Source organism: Chrysemys picta, chromosome 12 (assembly GCF_011386835.1).
Source record: "Chrysemys picta bellii isolate R12L10 chromosome 12, ASM1138683v2, whole genome shotgun sequence".
NCBI lineage: Eukaryota > Metazoa > Chordata > Testudines > Emydidae > Chrysemys > Chrysemys picta.
Genome location: NC_088802.1, coordinates 26,638,268 through 26,657,661, shown reverse-complemented (window position 1 = coordinate 26,657,661; position 19,394 = coordinate 26,638,268). Strand labels below are relative to the sequence as shown.

At 47.9% G+C, this 19,394-nt stretch overlaps 1 protein-coding gene across 4 annotated transcripts; it reads left to right on the top strand.

Moving 5' to 3' along the window:
- Positions 1 to 254: 254 nt before the first annotated feature.
- On the top strand, positions 255 to 16,907 carry LOC101933494 (zinc finger protein 569-like). Of its 4 annotated transcripts, none has more exons than XM_005312692.4 (5): positions 255 to 458; positions 6,024 to 6,120; positions 9,440 to 9,566; positions 13,581 to 13,694; positions 14,066 to 16,907. In XM_005312692.4, the coding sequence occupies exons 2-5, from the start codon at positions 6,076 to 6,078 to the stop codon at positions 14,710 to 14,712; spliced, it is 933 nt and encodes a 310-aa protein (XP_005312749.2). In that variant the 5' UTR covers positions 255 to 458; positions 6,024 to 6,075; the 3' UTR covers positions 14,713 to 16,907. The 4 variants fall into 4 exon arrangements, with proteins under 4 accessions (XP_005312749.2, XP_065418688.1, XP_008174730.2 ...); XM_065562616.1 differs by having other exon boundaries at positions 282 to 458; positions 14,069 to 16,907; XM_008176508.4 differs by having other exon boundaries at positions 282 to 458; positions 5,933 to 6,120; positions 14,069 to 16,907.
- The last annotated feature ends 2,487 nt before the right edge of the window (positions 16,908 to 19,394 follow it).

Below are 19,394 nucleotides of genomic sequence, written 5' to 3'. Positions count from 1 at the left end.
CGGGATTGCACTGACATAAACTAAACTGATTTAAAAACAGATTAGGGAGAGGGCTGCAAGGGAAGTGAAGGAGGGAATCAGCGTTCACACAGAGACAGGGGTTTAACACGCTTTAGTTAATCTGGCCTGATTTCCCATTCACACGACCCCTCAATTAAAACCAGTGCAATATCTGGGGGTAGACCAGCCCTGGGAGAGGCTGTCTCTAGCTTATTCATTTCACTGGTTGCTACCGCAAGAGGGCTCTGCCTATTGCTACATATGGGGGCAGGCAGGGAAACATCCCTGGCTTGTTTGCTGGCTGGTGAACTTCCTGGGTCAGACGCTGCTGCTCAGCCTCCATTGTGAACCGTGGGGAGCCCGGGCTGAGCCGCTGCTGCTCCCCTGCGGGGGCTGGAACCAGCCCGTGGGGCAGCCCCGGGCTCTGCCGACACCAGCCCCTGAGCCGGAGCCTGCAGGTGCGGGGAGAGATCTGGGGGAAAGGGCTGGGGCCGGGCAGGAAAGTGACTCTACATCACCGGCCGTGGGAGGCTCAGATCTCGGAGCCCCTGGGAATCTGCCCCCTTGTTACTGCACGGAGGGCTGGGAGCTCAGTTAACAGCAATTAAGCTGCTGCCTTTTTGCCGCTCCGGGGGTAAAAATTGGGAGACATGCCAAGGAGACAAAAGAGGGGAGAGGAAAGGGATTGGGGAGGCCATGAACAGGGCCCCAAATGTCTCCCCCTTTTTTTTCTCTATTGGGGGTGGAGTTGTCAGGAAGGAAAGGGGTAAAAATAGGGATGAGAAAGTGTGTGACATCTGATTGCATCATCTCTGCGCAGGGAGGGGGAAAACAGAGGGGGGAAGCACTGGGATTTATTCTTTGCTGAGGGGGTCCCTTCAAACTCCACGATGTTGGGGAAAGTCTCACCGGTATTAAAATTCTGACTGGAATGTGTTTGATCCATCAGATGTGCTGGGTCTTAAGCCACTTGGTGTCTTTGTGTGAAAGTTTCCATATGACCCCCTTTCTCGTGAATATCGTGACACCCCCTGAAAAGACCCACATGGATCTGTGAGAAGGATTGGGGCCCTGGGTGTTTTTCTAATCTGATTTGGTGGCTCTAGTGAGTGGCTCCTGAACATTCAGGTTTTGGGGGGGATATTTCTGCTTCAAAATATCTGTGTGTCTCCAACACACTCATATCTTCTTAGCTTAAAAAAAACTTTTTCTTGGGGAGGGGAGAAGTTTGGGATTTAGGCAGAACTGATGTCAGCTGGGTCTCTCTCTTGGCCTGGCCTGGGTCAGGCCATCTCTTAGACTCATGGGGATGGCCCAGGGATGTATTGGTGGAACCCAGGAAATACGATGGTGTAGCTTGCTCCTTCCTCTTCTTTCAGTCAGCCATTGTGTGCTTGCACTTCTCCCCAAAGCCTTTTCTTTTATGGACCCGCAAAGGGAATGATAGATAGGCCCACCCGGTGGCTAAAATAGTGAGTGGATGGGCTAGTCTAATTTTCAATACACCAATTTTGGTTCATTTATTTCTGGTCTCTCACTTTTCTTGTTTACCAAGCATGATCTTAACAGAGTCCTTGAGTAATATCAGGAGGCCGTTTTGTTCTTTGGACTAATGCAGTCTGTCCATCTCATAGACTCATAGACTTTAAGGTCAGAAGGGACCATTATGATCATCTGGTCTGACCCCCTGCATGCTGCAGGCCGCAAAACCCTTCCCTGGACTCTGCCGTTGAAGTCCCCAATCCTGTGTTTTAGTGACTTCAATCGGCTGAGACCCTCCTGCTAGTGATCCCTGCCCCATGCTGCGGAGGAAGGCGAAAACCCTCCAGAGGCTCAGCCAATCTACCCTGGAGGAATATTCCTTCCCGACCCCAAATATGGCTATCAGTAATACCCCGAGCATATAGGCAAGAGTCTCTAGCCTGACCCTTGTTGGCCATTATGCTATTCATGTACCATTGCTTGGTTTTCCTTGGCTACTATGTTTTACCATTAAACCATTCCCTCCATAAACTTATCCAACTTAATCTTAAAACCAGACAGGTCCGTCGCCCCCACCGTTTCCCTCGGAAGGCCGTTCCAATATTTCACCCCTCTGACGGTCAGAAACCTTCGTTTAATTTCAAGCCTGAACTTCCCCCCCGCCAGTTTGTATCCATTCGTTCTCGTGTCCACATTAGTACTAAGCTGGAATAATTCTTCTCCCTCCCTTGTATTAACCCCTCTGATATATTTGAAGATAGCAATCATATCCCCCCTCAGCCTTCGCTTTGTCAGACTAAACAACCCAAGCTCCTCTAATCTCTTTTCATACGACAGGTTTTCCATTCCTCTGATCATCTTAGTCGCCCTTCTCTGCACCCGTTCCAGTTTGAGTTCATCTTTTTTAAACATTGGAGACCAGAACTGCACACAGTACTCCAAATGAGGTCTCACCAGCGCCTTATACAACGGAAGCAGGACCTCCCTATCCCTACTAGATATACCTCGCCTAATACATCCCAAGACCGCATTGGCTTTTTTCACCGCCACGTCACATTGTCGACTCATAGTCATCCTGCGGTCAACAAGGACCCCTAGGTCCTTCTCCTCTTCCGTTACTTCTAACCAATGCGTCCCCATCTTGTAACTAAAATTGTTATTATTCATCCCCAAGTGCATCACCTTACACTTTTCACTATTAAATTTCATCCTATTTCTGATACTCCAATTCACAAGCTCATTCAAGTCTCCCTGCAGAATATCCCTATCCTCCTCCGAGTTTGCAACTCCTCCCACCTTCGTATCATCCGCAAACTTTATCAGCCCACTCTTGCAATCCGTCCCGAGGTCAGTTATAAATAGATTAAATAAAATGGGTCCCAAAACCGAACCTTGAGGCACTCCACTAGTAACCTCCCTCCAACCTGACAATTCACCCTTTAATACAACCCGCTGCATTCTCCCCATTAACCAATTCCTTATCCACCTCTGGATTTTCATATCGATCCCCATGTTTTTCATTTTAACCAATAATTCCTCATGGGGTACTGTATCAAACGCTTTACTGAAATCCAGGTATATTAGGTCCACCGCATTTCCCTTATCTAATAAGTCCGTTACTTTCTCAAAGAAGGAGATCAGATTTGTTTGGCACGATCTGCCCTTCGTAAAACCATGCTGTAATTTATCGCATTTGCCATTAACCTCAAGGTCCTCAACTAGTTTCTCTTTCAGAATCTTCTCCAGCACCTTGCACACTACCGATGTTAAACTAACAGGCCTATAGTTACCCGGGTCACTTTTTTTCCCTTTCTTGAAAATAGGAACACATTGGCTATTCTCCAGTCTAACGGGACCACCCCCGAGTTTACAGATTCATTAAATATAATCGCTAATGGGCCTGCTATTTCCCGCGCCAATTCCTTCAATATTCTCGGATGAAGATCGTCCGGTCCACCCGACTTAGTCCCATTAAGGCGTTCTAGTTTTGTTTCTACCTCGGATGCGGTGATCCCCCATCCTGTATGCCCCTCTATAACGGTGCTAGTATCCCTAATACCTTCATTGGCCTCATTAAACACCGATGCAAAATATTCTTTGAGATATTGCGCCATGCCTAGATTATCTTTAATCTCCTCTCCGGCTATAGTCTTCAGCGGTCCCACTTCTTCTTTCTTTGCTTTCTTCCTATTTATATGGCTGTAAAACCTCTTACTATTGCTTTTAATTCCCCTCACTAAGTCCAACTCTTCCCGGCCTTTGGCCTTTCTCACTCTATCTCTACATTCTCTGACTTCACTAAGGTAAGTTTCCTTACTGATCCCTCCCCTCTTCCACTCTTTGTACGCTTTCTGTTTTTTCCTAATCGCCCCTTTCAGTCGGTCGCTCATCCAGCTCGGTCTAAATCTCTTGCTTAGTAATCTTTTTCCCTTTTTGGGGATACAGGCCTCTGACAGCTCATGCATCTTTAACTTAAAGTAATCCCAGGCTTCTTCTGCCTTTAGATCCCTTAATATGTTTGCCCAATCCACTTCCCTTACCAGTCCCCTTAATTTGTTAAAATTAGCCTTTTTAAAATTATAAATCCTAGTCTTTGACTTAATTCTGTTACTCCTTCCATTTAGTTTAAACTGGATTAGCTCATGATCACTGGAGCCCAAATTGTCCCCTACTACCACTTCCTCAACAAGGTCCTCACTACTTACCAGAATCAAATCTAAAATGGCCTCCCCCCTCGTCGGCTCAGCTACCACTTGATAAAGGAATTGATCAGCAAGCACATCTAGGAACATCTGAGCCCTATTATTGCTACTAGCATTTGTTCCCCAATCTATATCTGGGAAGTTAAAGTCCCCCATAATTACACAGTTTCTATTAGTATTTACTTCCCTTAATACATTAAATAGTTCCTTATCCATATCCTGGGTCGATCCCGGCGGTCTATAGCACACCCCAAGCACTATCCCCGGAGAGGCTCTAGTAGTCCTTTTACCCAGCTTGAGTATCGCCCAGACGGACTCCGTGTTATCTATTCCATCCACTATTATTTCTTTACAGCTTATTTCACTATTGACATACAATGCCACCCCGCCACCTTTACCTTTATCCCAGTCTTTCCTAAACAGCGCATACCCCTCCATACCTGCGTTCCAGTCGTGACTGCCATTCCACCACGTTTCAGTTATTGCTACGATATCTGGTTTCAATTCTTGGACCAAGAGCTCCAATTCCTCCATTTTATTACCTAGGCTTCTTGCATTGGTGTACAAACACCCTAATGTATGTTGTTTAGCCTGTCTCCCATTAGTAGTACTGTATGTTGCGGGCCTCTTTGTGTTCGTCCCCCCTGTCCTTCCTGTGTCCAATCTCATCTCCCCGGCTATGTCTCCTCTTATTACACTCAGCTTTTCAATGCTGGAAACTGGCGTGGAGATTAACTGTGCATCTCCCAACCATCTCCCCAAACTTCCTAGTTTAAAGCTCTTTTGGTAAGATGAGCCAGCCTCCCTCCCAGAAGTCTATTTCCTTCCCTACTCAGGTGAAGCCCATCCCGCGAGAACAGGTGTCTGTCCCCGAAAGCCTCCCAGTGGCCATACATCCCAAAGCCCTCCTTATAGCACCACTCCCTTAGCCAACTATTTATCCTCACAATCCTATCAGCCCTTTGCTGCCCTTCCCTCGGAACAGGCAGAATCCCACTAAAGATAACCTGAGCCTCTATCTCCTTGAGAGTCTTCCCCAGCCTGGCATAATCTCCCTTGATTCTCTCTGTCTACCTTTTGCACCTTTTCTCCATTAATATTTGTTATTGGTCACTGTCATGGTTCATTAACTTTCACTCACTTTTTACAGGTGAGCTCACAATTAGGGTAAATTTGTAGGCCCAATTATCACAACACCTCTCCGGTTCCCATGGAGGCTTTCACCCCATGGAGTCCCAAAAGCTCCAGGTAAACATCCTTTGGGAGGGTTGCTTCCCCCAGGACTGTCTCTGAAGTAGGAAAGTGGTGGCTTTCTATTCTGTGCAGGAGGGGGATAGAAATTTCAAGAGTCCTCTAGGTCCTCCATCCACCTAGCACTCCTTTGCTTTAACCGCAACTCCTCGAATGTTGTTACCAAATCCCCTCAGGATTTCCTGCTCGCTGTCTTAAAACTGCAGGAATTTCTGGGTTTGGAGGAAACATAATTTGCATTGAGCAGCAGAGAGAGGAAAAGCCAGTTCCTGCCTCTGCCTGGTCTCCGCGCTGCTGGGGGAATGTCCTGCCCTGGGGACAGTGTTGAGGGATCCCCCAAAGCGTATCCTTGATTCTGCTCTTTCCTAGAGTTTGCTTCAGAGATTTTGTTTGTTAGTTAATTACTGGGAGGGTTTGAAAATGTCCTGGTGGGTTTAGTCCTGTGGGAGGGGCCAGGTCTGCGCTGTAATGAAGTGACCTTTTCCCCAACATTGCAGGGTCCAGGGAAAGAACCTGGGGGGAATCGGGGTGTGAAATGGATTAACGCCCCTTATGGACCCTGCTCCATCGCCCTTCTCACCCTGACAGGCTGAAGAATTGCGTCCACGTTTCGCTCCAGATCCAGAGACTGGGCAGAGAAATGGCTTCTGCACAGCTGGTGCAGGATGCAGCACAGCTCATTGAGGTAGGGGATTTCCAGGGAGCTGCTGAAGGGTTTGTCCTGGAGAGGGGCAGGCGGGGAAGGAAATGCACAGAGGGAGGGAATAGGAGGTGTGGACAGGGTGTGAAAAATCTGCTGGCACTTCTTAAAACAGGGGGAATGTCTACTCTGCCCATCTGTGGAACAGGAAACTAGTCACTTCACCTGGCACTGAAAAATGTATCTGACTCCTGCTAGCCACAGCCTGAGGTGACTAGCCAGCAAGCTGATGAGGGGGAGCACCAATGAGACCAGGGAAGAGATCCCATCTCCCTACATTAAGCCACTGAGATTGCTGGAATTCTTACTGGGATGCTGTCCATGGACTGCGCTTAGCGACAGACAGGAGATGGAGCCCCTATCTAGTTGCAATGCAATAGAGATCCCCACACAGACTGCTTCAGACTGTTACGCTACTCCCCAGGAGCTTCCTGTTGCCCCCACCCTCAATGAATAACTCCTGTGCAGCCTCTGCTACTGCTGAGTTTCACAGTGGGCAGCAGCAGGAGAGAGAGTTTCTGATCAGTTTCACAAACGCCCCCAGAGCTCTGAAGAGCAGCCTGGAATTGACCAGCAGAGATGGCTGCCTCTGGGCAGACTGGGGAAGGCAGCGTGGCAGCTTTAAGGAGAAGGCTGAATCATTTTTTATCCTCTAGACCGGTTGGGAAGAGCATTCTTTTTTAAGCTTTTGGAGGGCTGCAAAAATTTGTGCTGCTGCCCAGGGGAAAATTCCTGGTTCTCTGAAACCATTTTCTGTGCTAGGGAAGATCAGCTGTACTGAGACAGCAATATTGGAAGCTCCAGCTCCACACAGTGTGGGCTTGAATGGGCTTTACCAAGATTTTGAATTACACTAAATACGTTGGTAATGCACATTGGAAAACATAATCCCAACTATACATATAAAATGATGGGGTCTAAATTAGGTGCTAAACCACTCAAGAAAGAGATCTTGGAGTCCTCGTGGATAGTTCTCTGAAAACATCCACTCAATGGCAGTCAAAAAAGTGAACAGAATGTTGGGAATCATTAAGAAAGGGGTAGATAATAAGACAGAAAATATCATATTGCCTCTATATAAATCCATGGTATGTCCAGATCTTGAATACTGTGTGCAGATGTGGTTGCCCCATTTCAAAAAAGATATATTGGAGTTGGGAAAGGTTCAGAAAAGGGCAACAAAAATGATTAGAGGTATGGAATGGCAGCCATATAGGGAGAGATGAATAAGACTGGGACTTTTCAGCTTGGAAAAGAGACGACTAAGGGGAGATATGATAGAGGCAGTGATGAGCTGCCAAAATCTGAACAACCGGTTCCCTCCTCACCCCACAAGGGGATCATGGGCTGCCCCTGCCCCCTGGGACTCCTGCCCCATCCAACCCCCTGCATTCCTTGACGCCCCCCGCCCGTGACCCCTGCCCCATCCACCCCCCTCCTTCCTGACTGCTCCCCCGGGACCCTTGCCCCCATTCAACCCCCCATTCCCTGCCCTCTGACTGCCCCGACCACCACCCCCCCGAACTCCCCAGCCCTCTATCCAACCCCCTTCTTCCCCCCCCCCCCGCTCCCTGCCCCCTTACCGAGGTGGCTGGTGGTGCTAAAACTGTGCCACTTGGCTTGAGCTGGGCCACACCACCGCCGTGGAGCACTGGGTCAGGCCAAGCTCGCAGCCCCTTCCCCCTCCCCCCCCCCCCCCCCGGCTTCCCGCGAATCAGCTGTTCACGCGGGAAGCCTGGGAGGGCTGAGAAGCAAGCAGTGGCTTTGCGCTCAGGCCCAGGGAGGTGGAGCGGAGGTGAGCTGGGGTGGGGAGCGGTTCCCCTGCGCGCCTCTCCCTCCACCACCCCTCCCCCCCCGGTTACCTGCTGCGGCACAGGTGGACCCCCGCCCCACCTCACATCCGCTCTGCCTCTGCCTCCCTGGGCCTGAACACAAAGCCGCCGCTTGCTTCTCCGTCCTCCCAGGCTTCCTGCACAAACAGCTGATTTGTGGGAAGCGGGGGGGGAGGGGGAAAAGCAGGGCAGAGTGTTCAAGGGAGGAGGTGGAGCGGAGGTGAGCTGGGGGCAGGGCGGGGATCTGGAGCACCCATGGGGTCGGCGCCTAAGGCGCCACTTTTGGTCACTTCAACTTACCGGTTGTTAAATTTAGAAGCCCTTTTTTAGAACCGGTTGTCCCGTGCAGGACAACCAGTTCTAAAAAAGGGCTTCTAAATTTAACAACCGGTTCCCATGAACTGGTGCAAACCAGCTCCAGCTCACCACTGGATAGAGGTCTATAAAATCATGACTGGTGCGGAAAAGGTAAATAAGGAAGTGTTATTTACTCCTCATAACACAAGAACTAGAGGTCACCAAATGAAATTAATAGGCAGCAGGTTTAAAACAAACAAAACACAATGCACAGTCGGTGGAACTCTTTGCCAGAGGATGTGAAGGCCAAGACTATAACAGGGTTAAAAAAGAACTAGATAAGTTAATGGAGGATAGTTCCATCAATGGCTATTAGCCAGGATGGGCAGGGATGCAAAATCATGCTTTCAAGTGTCCCTAGCCTCTGTTTGCCAGAAGCTGGGAATGGGCGACAAGGAATGGATCACTGGATGCTTATCTATTCTCTTCATTCCCTCTGGGGCACCTGGCGTTGGCCACTGTTGGAAGACAGGATACTGGGCTAGATGGACTTTTGGTCTGACCCAGTATGGCCGTTCTTATGCTACTTTCAGATCCACCTTTCGCTAGTATGTATGTGGGTCTGGTAAACCACAGCATGGACTTCTACCACTCAAGCTAAAGAAGTAATACTGTTTGCTGGGGCAGTAATAGTTAGCTAACTTCTCATGGGTCAGCCACTAACTAGTCGCAGTAGTAGACTATTACCTTCTTGCAGACCAGCCCCTAGAAGGGTGTGTCTAATGTATTGAACAGAATAGCAGGAGCAGACAGAAATTCATGTGATGCTGATGAGTTTCTTAGCTGCTCCCAGGCTCTGTAGAATGACTCTGAAATGGATGAGGTTTTGTTCTGCTGCTACAAGTGCTGAGCAGCACAAAGGGGCCAAAACTGCTTATCGGGAGGAAACGCGGCAGCATCCGTGCCCCATTTGAATTCATCTTCTGAGCCAGACAGGCCAGGATCTTCTTGTCCTTTATGATGAGAGCTTTAATTCTGTAGAAATTCCCTTTGCTTGCCAGGGAAAATGTCTGCTCTTTGGGGCCAAGGGGGATTTTTTTCCAGCCCTGCCTGTGACTGAGTTGGGGTTGTTGCTGAGACAGCAGGTTTTAAGTGGGGGATTGTTGTTGATATAGATGCCGGTGACCTTCGAGGATGTGGCTGTGTATTTCACTGACGAGGAATGGGCTCTGCTGAACCCCGGTCAGCGAACCTTCTACAGGGACGTCATGCAGGAGAACTATCAGAATGTGACCTCACTGGGTAAGGATTCCTGTCCCTGCAGGTGTCAAGCTTGGGGGCTGAGGAGGTCTCTCTGAAGCACCCAGGCTGGCTTCTGCTTGGGGGGGTCTTCTCTAGTTCCTTACGTGTCAGTGTGATCAGCCCCAGAACCCATGTGAGGGGGAGTGTCTCCTACATACCCTTCTGTGGATTAATGGGGATTGAGGATCGAACAGCCTCCTCGGGTCTCATCCTGTCCCTCCACCTTGGAGGAAGGCAGGGTTGTGTTGATTTCAGCGTCCAGGCCTAAGTTCTAAATGTCTGGAGGGATGGGGCTTCTGCCCCTGCTGAGACTGTTTGTTTTCCCCCCTCCCGCTGCATTATCTTGCCACGGGATTTCTCCAGGTTCTTCCTCTCTCACCAATTTTTCATGCTCCCCGTCTTGATTTCTCTGGTTGGAGACAAATTTCTTTAAAGCAGTTCAGCCTCTCGGCCATTTGTGGTATCAATTTCCTCCCCTTTCTGACTTGTCCTCCCCCACTAGGGCATCTTTTCCCCCAGTAACTTGACACAAAATCCCTCCTAGGTCCCTCTAATCCTTTTGGCTGTGTAGCCAGGGTGAGTCCCAACTGTCCTCAGCCAAGTCTGAGTCCAGCATCTAAGCTCACCTCTCCTGGGTTTGGCTTTATTTCTAACACCAAAACCTTAGCCTGAGCTCCTCTCACAGCTTGGCCATTCCCAGTGCCTCCCTCCAGGACCCCCTGCCTCCCAGTTCTCTCTCCCCACCCCCACTTCCCTTATAGCCAGGAGGGAACTACCAAGCTGCCCCAGCCCTAGTGAGTGACCAGGGTTCAGCCAGTGGCTCCATGCAGGGTCCCAACACCTGCTCCCATGCTGCACATGCCAGGAGCACCTCCCCCATTACAGGCTGTGGGAACTCATTTACTCTCTTCCCTGCAGCCCTGTCTGACCTTGAATAGCCTTGTTCACTTTCCTCCAGTTTTCCAGCATGGGTTTACTTAACCTCTGGATCTTTCAGCCAGCCCCTCCTAAGGGACTCTCCTTTCCCCCCCCCCCCCCCCCCCCAGGCTTTACATTCTCTAGGGCAGGGGCAGTGGTGGTAGCCTGTACAGCACTTGTGGCAAAGGAGCCTTCCTCTCTGACCTGGGCCTCCGGAACGTTCCCACAATATATCGCAAATAACTTGGCACAACATTAGCTAAGGTTGCTTCCATCAGTTAACTAAATGATTAGGAAATACAAAGTTAGGGATCAAAAAGTTGCAAAGGCAAATGTTCTGATGTTAGGAAATGCCTGGGCAATGTTCATTCGGGCCACTTAATGCAGGACCCTTCTGCATGTGCATTATGGTACAGCCTTTAACATGCAAAAGGGAAAAGATTTGGAAGTGACTTGCCCAGCAACACACAAACTTTGTGGCAGAAGCAGGGATAGAACTCCACGTCTCCAGGTGGCATTTGACCATCCTAATTACAAAACCATCCATTCTCTTCTGCAATTCTCTGCCTCATTCACATCAAATCTTCTAGCATTCTGCAGTGAATGAGGCAGACAACATTCCTTCCCTACAAAACTGAGATTCATTCCCAGAGCAGAAGTGGCCTGTGCACCAAATGAACCAGGGGACCTGGTTTAAATAAATTAGTCTTTAGTTACATGATCCTATATTATTATAATGCACATGCACAAGCACAAGGGGGGCAAATTAAGGTTGCATGGGCATTGCTCACTCTTGGCATTTTGCAACTTTTTGATTCTCTGAATCCTTCATTTTTGTATTTCCTAAATTTTTATGTTTTAATTTATTGATGTGAGCAACCTTCACTAATGTTAAACTTAAGGAAATTAAAAAATACTTAGATTTTCTTTCTATTTTTTTTTTTTTTAGTGTAGGCTTGGAAGGATTAGATTTTTTTTTTTTTACCAGTAAATGCTGGCAAATGTTTTCACTGTACGCGCAAACTGACACACACAAAAAATCAATGGGAGATAGGCAAAGTAAGAATGCTGCTTGAGAATTTTAGTGTTTGTATATTTTGACACATGACAGTGTGTGTTTTAACAGTTATAAAGCTTTAACTTTTTGAATATCCATATTTACTGTCATCATTTGTCTGTTGCCCACACAATTTCTGGCAACTGTGAAAAATTTAAATGGATTAATTGAAAAATATATGCTTAAAAATACAGTGATATTATCCTTTGAAATTATATTTTAAAAAAAGAATCAAGTTCGGCCAAGTGTACTTATATGCAATTTAAATAGTAATGAATGTACACCTTTATTGTCTTCAGTGCATTGTATTGGCATTATCCTTGTGGAGCTCCATATTTCATTACTCCATGCTATGTTGTGCAATATATTGAAAGTAACTAGATTAAATCATACTCTATATTTACTGCAACTTCTAAATGACTTGCCTCAAAACAAAAACAGAAAACTGAGTAGGAACCCCTATCTGTAAGAAAGTAGGAAGATAAGAGGTAACTATTCAGAGAGCCATCTCCCCCCCGCCCCCCAGTAGTAAAAGCATGTAAACTGGTGCTTCTCAACCTGTGACCCAGTCAGCACACAGCTGCAGACCATGTGACATCCTAAGGGCCGTGTGTGTGTGTGTGTGTGTGTGTGTTCCACGTAACACATAGAGCCACATATGTGGCCCACAGTGGTAAATAGATTGAGAACCGTTGATATGAACAATGTACATGAAAAAGAGCTGTAATTTTTGTATCTTACTTTCATGTAACTCTTTTGTTGAGGAGAGTAACCAACAATTACCCTCTGGAAAGAAACAGTGTAACTTACCCCAGGTGACATGGCAGGAACTCCTCCAGAGCCAGTGTGCTTTCATTACTGCTCGTCCTGGGAACCTTCTTTTTAATGAAGTTATGGTCATCAGAGGTAACAGGTTGCCCTGGCAGCTGTCATGACAACTAGGGTCCTAGTGACTTGGGTAGCAAATGTGCCCTGGGGGAAACGGGCTTTTCTGGTGTTTAGCTCTCCCAAATTTCATTCATTTCACCCCACCCAACCTCCAACATGCAAATACAAAATACACAGTGGAGATGGTTCCATACATGAATTGTTCAAATTCCCTATGGCATATTTACAAAAAAAGATGCAACACTGAGGTACAGACCCTGTCAAACAGAAAATTCTGATGCAACCTTAACTAGTCTTGCTGCTGCAAGACCTTAATATTTAGAGGCTGTCATTAGGGAGCAGACTAACGCCCCAACTTTCTTCAGAACTGCCTCCCACTGCCTCTGCACTCACTGGAGATCTGAATTCCACAAATGTGCTTTTTCTGACATCTAATCCCCCTGAATGGTTGCATTCTGTTCCCTTCTCTTCCTTACTGTGCTGAATCCCACTAGCTCATGCTTCTTGGTCCCGACTTCCCTAGGACTTTCTCACCATGTCTGAGCCCATCTCTGTCAGTCAGAAGTGGCTACAGGCTGCCTTCCACTGTGGCTGGAGTCTCCTCTTTCTGGGACATAAAGCTACCTTCTCAGTATTTTGTGAACCTCTTTTGATGCATGTCTGGCTTGAAGACTTGATCCGAGCAGAGATGGCCTGGGACCTGGCTCCCTAAGAGAGAAGCTTTCCCTGGGCTATAGAGTCAGGATTGCAGACAGTGGGGGGCCTAAACTGGAGCCCCATTTATACAAGAGAAAGAGCTGCTGGCAGGGCATTCTCTGTTGGAACCCTCCACCTTTGGAACTCTTTGCCGCTCATTAGCTTGCAATACCCTGCAAGGCCCATGGTTTGTCCACAGCCATAAGGTCAGGCCAGGTTATAGTAGAGGGAAATTCTGGAAGGGATTCTGTCCTGGTTGGTAGACTATTAAATAGGAACCCCCTCTTCCAGAGATTTGCTCAAAGTAGAGATTGCTAATGGAGGAGCATTTAACTGGGCATCCAGAGGCTTGGAAAGACGTCAGAAGGATTTTACTGTTTTGAATGGGCTAGAATGTACATTTGAATCTTTGTTACCACCCCCATTGATAATTCACTTTATCTTCCCTGGAGCAGGATTTCTGATTTCCAAACCTGACATGATCTCACAGCTGGAACAAGGGGAAGAGCCGTGGGTCCCAGATCTCCAGGACTCTGAGGAAAGCAGGATCCTAAAAGGTGCCCACACGGGTGAGGATTTGGTTAAACTGACTTATAAAGCATCCATCTGGGATTCCAACAGAGGTCCCAGGAGCTCCCCTAGTTTTCCCTTATCTCACCCAGGTCAAGACTATGCCCAGCAGGTGCTGTATCCTCATGGCAGACATATCACATGGCTTTCCCCCCCGCCCCCGTCCTGACACCTGGCAGTTGCTCACTTCCGACTGAATGTTCTCATGGGATGCAGATGCAAAATTGGTCCCATTGTTCCATCTCATTGGGGGATGGGTTTAGTGAGCTTTGCATCCTAATATTTCAGTTTCCCAACAGCTATTTAGGCTTGTTTCACCCTTTCCCCAGCATAGAAAATGACTCGTGTCTGGATTCTCTCCCTGTCCCAGCAGGTGACTGGACGGTGAGTGAGAACGAGGAGGAGAATCCCCCACAGAAAGCTCCTAAACAAGTGGAGTTGCATGGGTTGCTATTGGGAAGATCCATAGGTGATGCTCCCGCACAGGGAGAAGCTGGTGGGAGTCAGCTTGGATCAAAGGAGCAGAAGGAAAAGCACTCAGGGAAGGGACAGAGCAAATCCACTCCCCATGAGGGCGTTTCCAGAGACGTCCACAAAACCACGGTCCAGCAGACCGGAGAGACGCAGAAAATATGCCAGTACTGTGGGAAAATCTTCAGCTGCAACTCACACCTCACTCGACACCAGAGAACCCACACGGGGGAGAGACCCTATGAGTGCCCCATCTGTAGGAAAAGCTTCGGTCAGAGCTCGCACCTGATTGTACACGAGAGGATCCACACGGGACAGAGACCCTTCAAGTGCGACGAATGCGAGAAAAGCTTCAATAGCAGCACGCGCCTCGTTGGACATCAGAGATGCCATAGGAAGAAGAAACTCTCTAAATTCCCTCTGTTGGCTAGAGCAAATCCCACATTTCCCAATTCCTTGAGTATCCAGCTACCTCTCTCTGGGGTCAGGGGGCAGCTGCAGGTGCCTCTGGTCTGCTCAGTGAATCTCTGGCTCTGCCTCCAGTAGCAAACCCCAAGCAGAGGAGGAGAAGCCCCGATCAGTTTTTCCTCATTGCTGCACTGCCAGGCCCCTCTGCCTCTTGCCAGCCAGGGTGGGGTAGAGGAAAGAAGAACCTAGCTCCCCTAGCAACTCCTCTCCCTGGACTCAAATCCCTTTCCACTAACCAATTCCTTGAACTAAGCCACCTTTCTCCCACCAGAGATCTCTCTACACTCACTGCTGGGTCTTGGGCTGCCCTCTTCCCCCTTATTGGAGCTATTTCTGGTGGGGTGGGTGTCCCAGAGGCCCTTCCCTCGTAGACTTTGGGAGGAAACCAGGGAGTTCAAATGCTGAGGACTAAGACTCAGACTTTAAGGTCAGAAGGGACCATCATGATCACCTAGTCTGACCACCTGCATATTGCAGGCCACAGAACCACCCTTCTAACAGTCCCCTAACCTCTGGCTGAGTTACTGAAATCATCAAATCATGATTTAAAGACTTCAAGTTACAGAGAATCCACCATTTACACTAGTTTTAAATTTGCAAGTGACCCGTGCCCCATGCTGCAGAGGAAGGCAAAACCCTCCCAGGGTCTCTGCCAGTCTGGCCCAGGGGGAAAATTCCTTTCTGACTCTAAATAGGGTAATCAGTTTGACCCTGAGCATGTGGGTAAGACCCACCAGCCAGACACCTGGGGAAGAATTCTCTGTAATAAGTCCATCCTCCCCATCTAGTGTCACATCACAGGCTGTTGGAGATATTTGCTGCTAGCAGTCACAGACGGGTGACATTGCATTGTAGGCAGGTTCATCAGACCATCCCCTCCATAAACTTATCAAGTTCAGTCTTGAAGCCATTTAGGTTTTTTTACCCCCACTTGGAAGGCTGTTTGAGAACTTCACTCCTCTGGTTGTTAGAAGTCTTCATTTAATTTCAAGCCTAAATTTGTTGAGGACCAGTTTATATCTATTTGTTCTTCTGGCCACATTGGCGCTTAACTTAAATAACTCCTCTTCCTCCCTGGTGTTTAGTCCTCTAATGTATTTATAGAGAGCAATCCTATCTCCCCTCAGCCTTCATTGGGTTAGGCTAAACAAGCCGAGCTCTCTGAATCTCTTCTCATAAGGTAGGTTTTCCATTCCTCAGATCATCCTAGCCGCCCTTGTCTGCACCTGCTCCAGTTTCAATTCATCTTTCTTAAACATGGGAGACCAGAATAGCACACAGTATTCCAGATGAGGTCTCACCAGTGTCTTGTATAAGGGTACAAACACTTCCCTGTCTCTACTGGAAATACCTCACCTGAGGCATTAGCCTTTTCCAAGTCACATGGGTGGGTCATAGTCATTCTGTGATCAACCAGTACACCCAGGTTGTTCTCCTCCTGTCACTTCCACGTGATATGTATGGATGAAGTGTAGAGGAAACAATGTTTTTGAGCAAAAGGAAGATGGTGAGTGGGCAGAGGGATTTGAATCAGCCAATGATAAGGAGCTGAGACTGGAGAACACTCTACGCTAGTTGGTTATAGCTCATTACTGCACAGTAACTGTGGGTGGCATGAAGAGAACAAGGGAAGGTACTTTGTGCCAGGCAGCGCAGAGACTGCAGTTAGTCTAGTGATCGGACAATCCCTGAAGCTGTCAAATAAACTCTTCTCTCCGAATTCAGAGTTGCAGCCCTAACCAGTTTGCTGTTTCTGATGTTCAGTTGAGACCACATCAGAGCACAATGAACTAAAGGGGTAACTAATGAATAACCTGGGGCTCTACCTAACTGGGAATCTTCCAGAGAAATTAGAGATCAACTTTAAAGTCCTTCTCTGTGTGTACTTTGGAGTTTGCAACAAATGAAATCTGCAGAGGGGGGGAGGGGAGGACTTTGGCTTATATTTATTTGAGGAAATACCTAAGTTATTTCAATAAGAGCAATTATTCTGATTCCTCTGAATATCTACTTTCAGAATGGCTGTTGGTCACGGTCACTGCCACTCAGAACTTCTCATTGTCCTCGTGGAGGACTACAGCTTTTGCTGACTAGGATGCAGAGAAGCTGTGCCTGTGAGAACATGCTGGTCATGGGATGTGGTGAACAAGGTTATTGTTTCTTTGCTGTACAGAGCCTCTTTCAGGAGAACCCTTTATTCCCTCTCCCAGAACCGTCCTGAGGTCACTTTTCATCATGCCTCTTGTGATGAATAAAATTTGCATATTTAGAAACGGTTTGCAGTCTGATTTCCTCTCTTCCCCTCCCACTGCCCACCAGTTCTTCTCTTCACTTGTATACTCTGCTGTTCTCATTACAGTGACACCCAGCTCCTTTTCTCCCCTTGTATGCTGGCTTTTCTTTCATTGTGCCTATACTACACACACACCCCACCACCCCCCACCCTCCCCGGGCCTAAAATGTTCCTCTACATCTTGGCTGCAGCCTCGTCTTAGGGCCTTCCCCTTCCCTGCTGCCCCCCCTCCCCCAAATTCCAGTTCTTGGTCCTGCTTGCACCCCGGTTTTCACACCATACTGCTCTTTGTTCCCTTGTGACGGTGTTGTGGCAGGACCAAGGAGGGCGGATACCCCTAGGCACTTAGTGCAGGCCCCCAGCCCTTGAGTTCCTCCTGCTGGATCCACTCGGGTTGTGTGTGGGTCTACACTTGGGAACTGTAAAGGCATCTGCCTCCTTACTGTGTGTGTGAAGGGACTGATCAGGGGTTTTGCAGGGGGACAAAGGAGCATCTCCTTGAGGATCTTTGCAGGGTGTATGTGACATTCAATCAGGCCCTAGCTGAGGAAACCACTCCTCAGCCTGGATGGGAGACAAGTAACTTCATTCTCAGGCACCCAGGGGGTGCCTGAGAGGCAGGACTCCTAGGTACTAGTTCCACTGTCCCTCTAACTTTTCATCTCACGGGGAAAGCGCTCACCCAGCCACATCTCTCATCCCACACCACTCCAGCTCTGGATCTATACTAGTCTTAGGCACTCCCAGAAGTGTGATGAGAAAACCTTGCCATGCAGGACCTTCCTTCCAGCCAGGCTGAGGACTCCTTAATGGGAGCCTTGAGAACCTAGCTGTCCTGGGATTGTGGTGGGAGGGAATGGATATAAGGAGCTTCCAGGAGCCTGGAGGTGGGAGTCCAGTAAGACTGGGGTTGTCTGGAGAATCCTGACAATAAAAGGGACAGGGGAACCTAGCCAAACAGAGGCTGCTAGGAGCCCTGCATCACATTTCTTTAGTTTAGTTTACACACAGCTAAATTGCTACAGATTACAAAGGGGTTGCACTAATATAAACTAAGGGCTTGTTCAAGGTGGGAATAGTTACTCTATAATAGCTCTCTGTGTTGACAATTTCATTGTTAACCACATGGGGAGTTAATGTGAAATAGTGCTTGTCCTCTAAATTCACACCCAGGCTTACTTTGCAAGAGAAACTGGAATGATTAAAACAAAACAGTATGGCACAAAACAAATGGATTAAAAACTGGCTAACAGACAGGTCTCAGAATTGTAAATGAGGAATCTTCCCTGAGCGGGTGTGTGTATAGTGGGACCCTGCGGGGATCAGTTCTTGGCCTAACACTATTTCACATTTTGATCAGCGAGCTGGAAGAAAACCAAAAAGTATCACCCATAAAGTTTGCAGATTGCACAGAGTGTGTGTGGGTGGGGGGGGGGGTAAATCACGAAGGAGACAGGTTGCTGACAGAGCAGTCTGAGTCGCTTGGTGAGCTGGGCGCAAGCAAACAATTTATGGTTTAATATGGTCAAATGCAGAGTTATGAATCTAGAAACAAAGAATGTAGGCCACACTTGCAGGATTGGGCACTCTATCGTGCGAAGCAGGGACTCTTTTAAAAAAAAAAAAAAAAAAAAAAAAACTTGCGGGACTGGTGGATAATCAGCTGAACCTGAGCTCCCAGGGCAATTCTGTGGCCAAAAGGGCTAATGCAAGCCTTGGATGCGTAAATGAGAATATCCAGGAAGAATAGGGAGGTTATGTTACCTCTGTATTTGGCTGTGGCTGGACCATTGCTGGACACTATTGTGTTCAGAGAATGATTAAAGGACTGGAAAACAAGATGTACAGTAACAACAAGGAGTCTGGTGGCACCTTAAAGACTAACAGATTTATTTGGGCATAAGCTTTCATGAGTAAAAACCTCACTTCTTCGGATGCATAGAGTCTTTAAGGTGCCACCAGACTCCTTGTTGTTTTTGTAGATACAGACTAACACGGCTACCCCCTGATACTTGACAAGATGTACAGTGACAGAGTGAGCTCCTGGGGTCGATTTTGCTTTGCAAAGGGAAGGGGTGTCTTGCTCATAGTCTATAGGTACCTATGTGGACAACAGAAGTGTGATACAGGAGGGCTCTTCATTGTGGTGAACAAAGGCATAAATGCAATGCATACACAATCCAGGAAGTTTTTAAAGAGTGTTCGGGACAACTTTCTGGTACAAGTGCTGGAGGAACCAACTAGGGGCTGTGCTCCTCTTGACCTGCTGCTTACAAACAGGGAAGAATTGGTAGGGGAAATAGAAGTAGAAGTGGGTGGCAACCTAGGCAGCAGTGACCATGAGATGGTTGAGTTCAGGATCCTGACAAAAGGAAGAAAGGAGAGTAGCAAAATACAGATCCTGGACTTCAGAAAACCAGACTTTGACTCCCTTAGGGAACTGATGGGCATGATCCCCTGGGAGGCT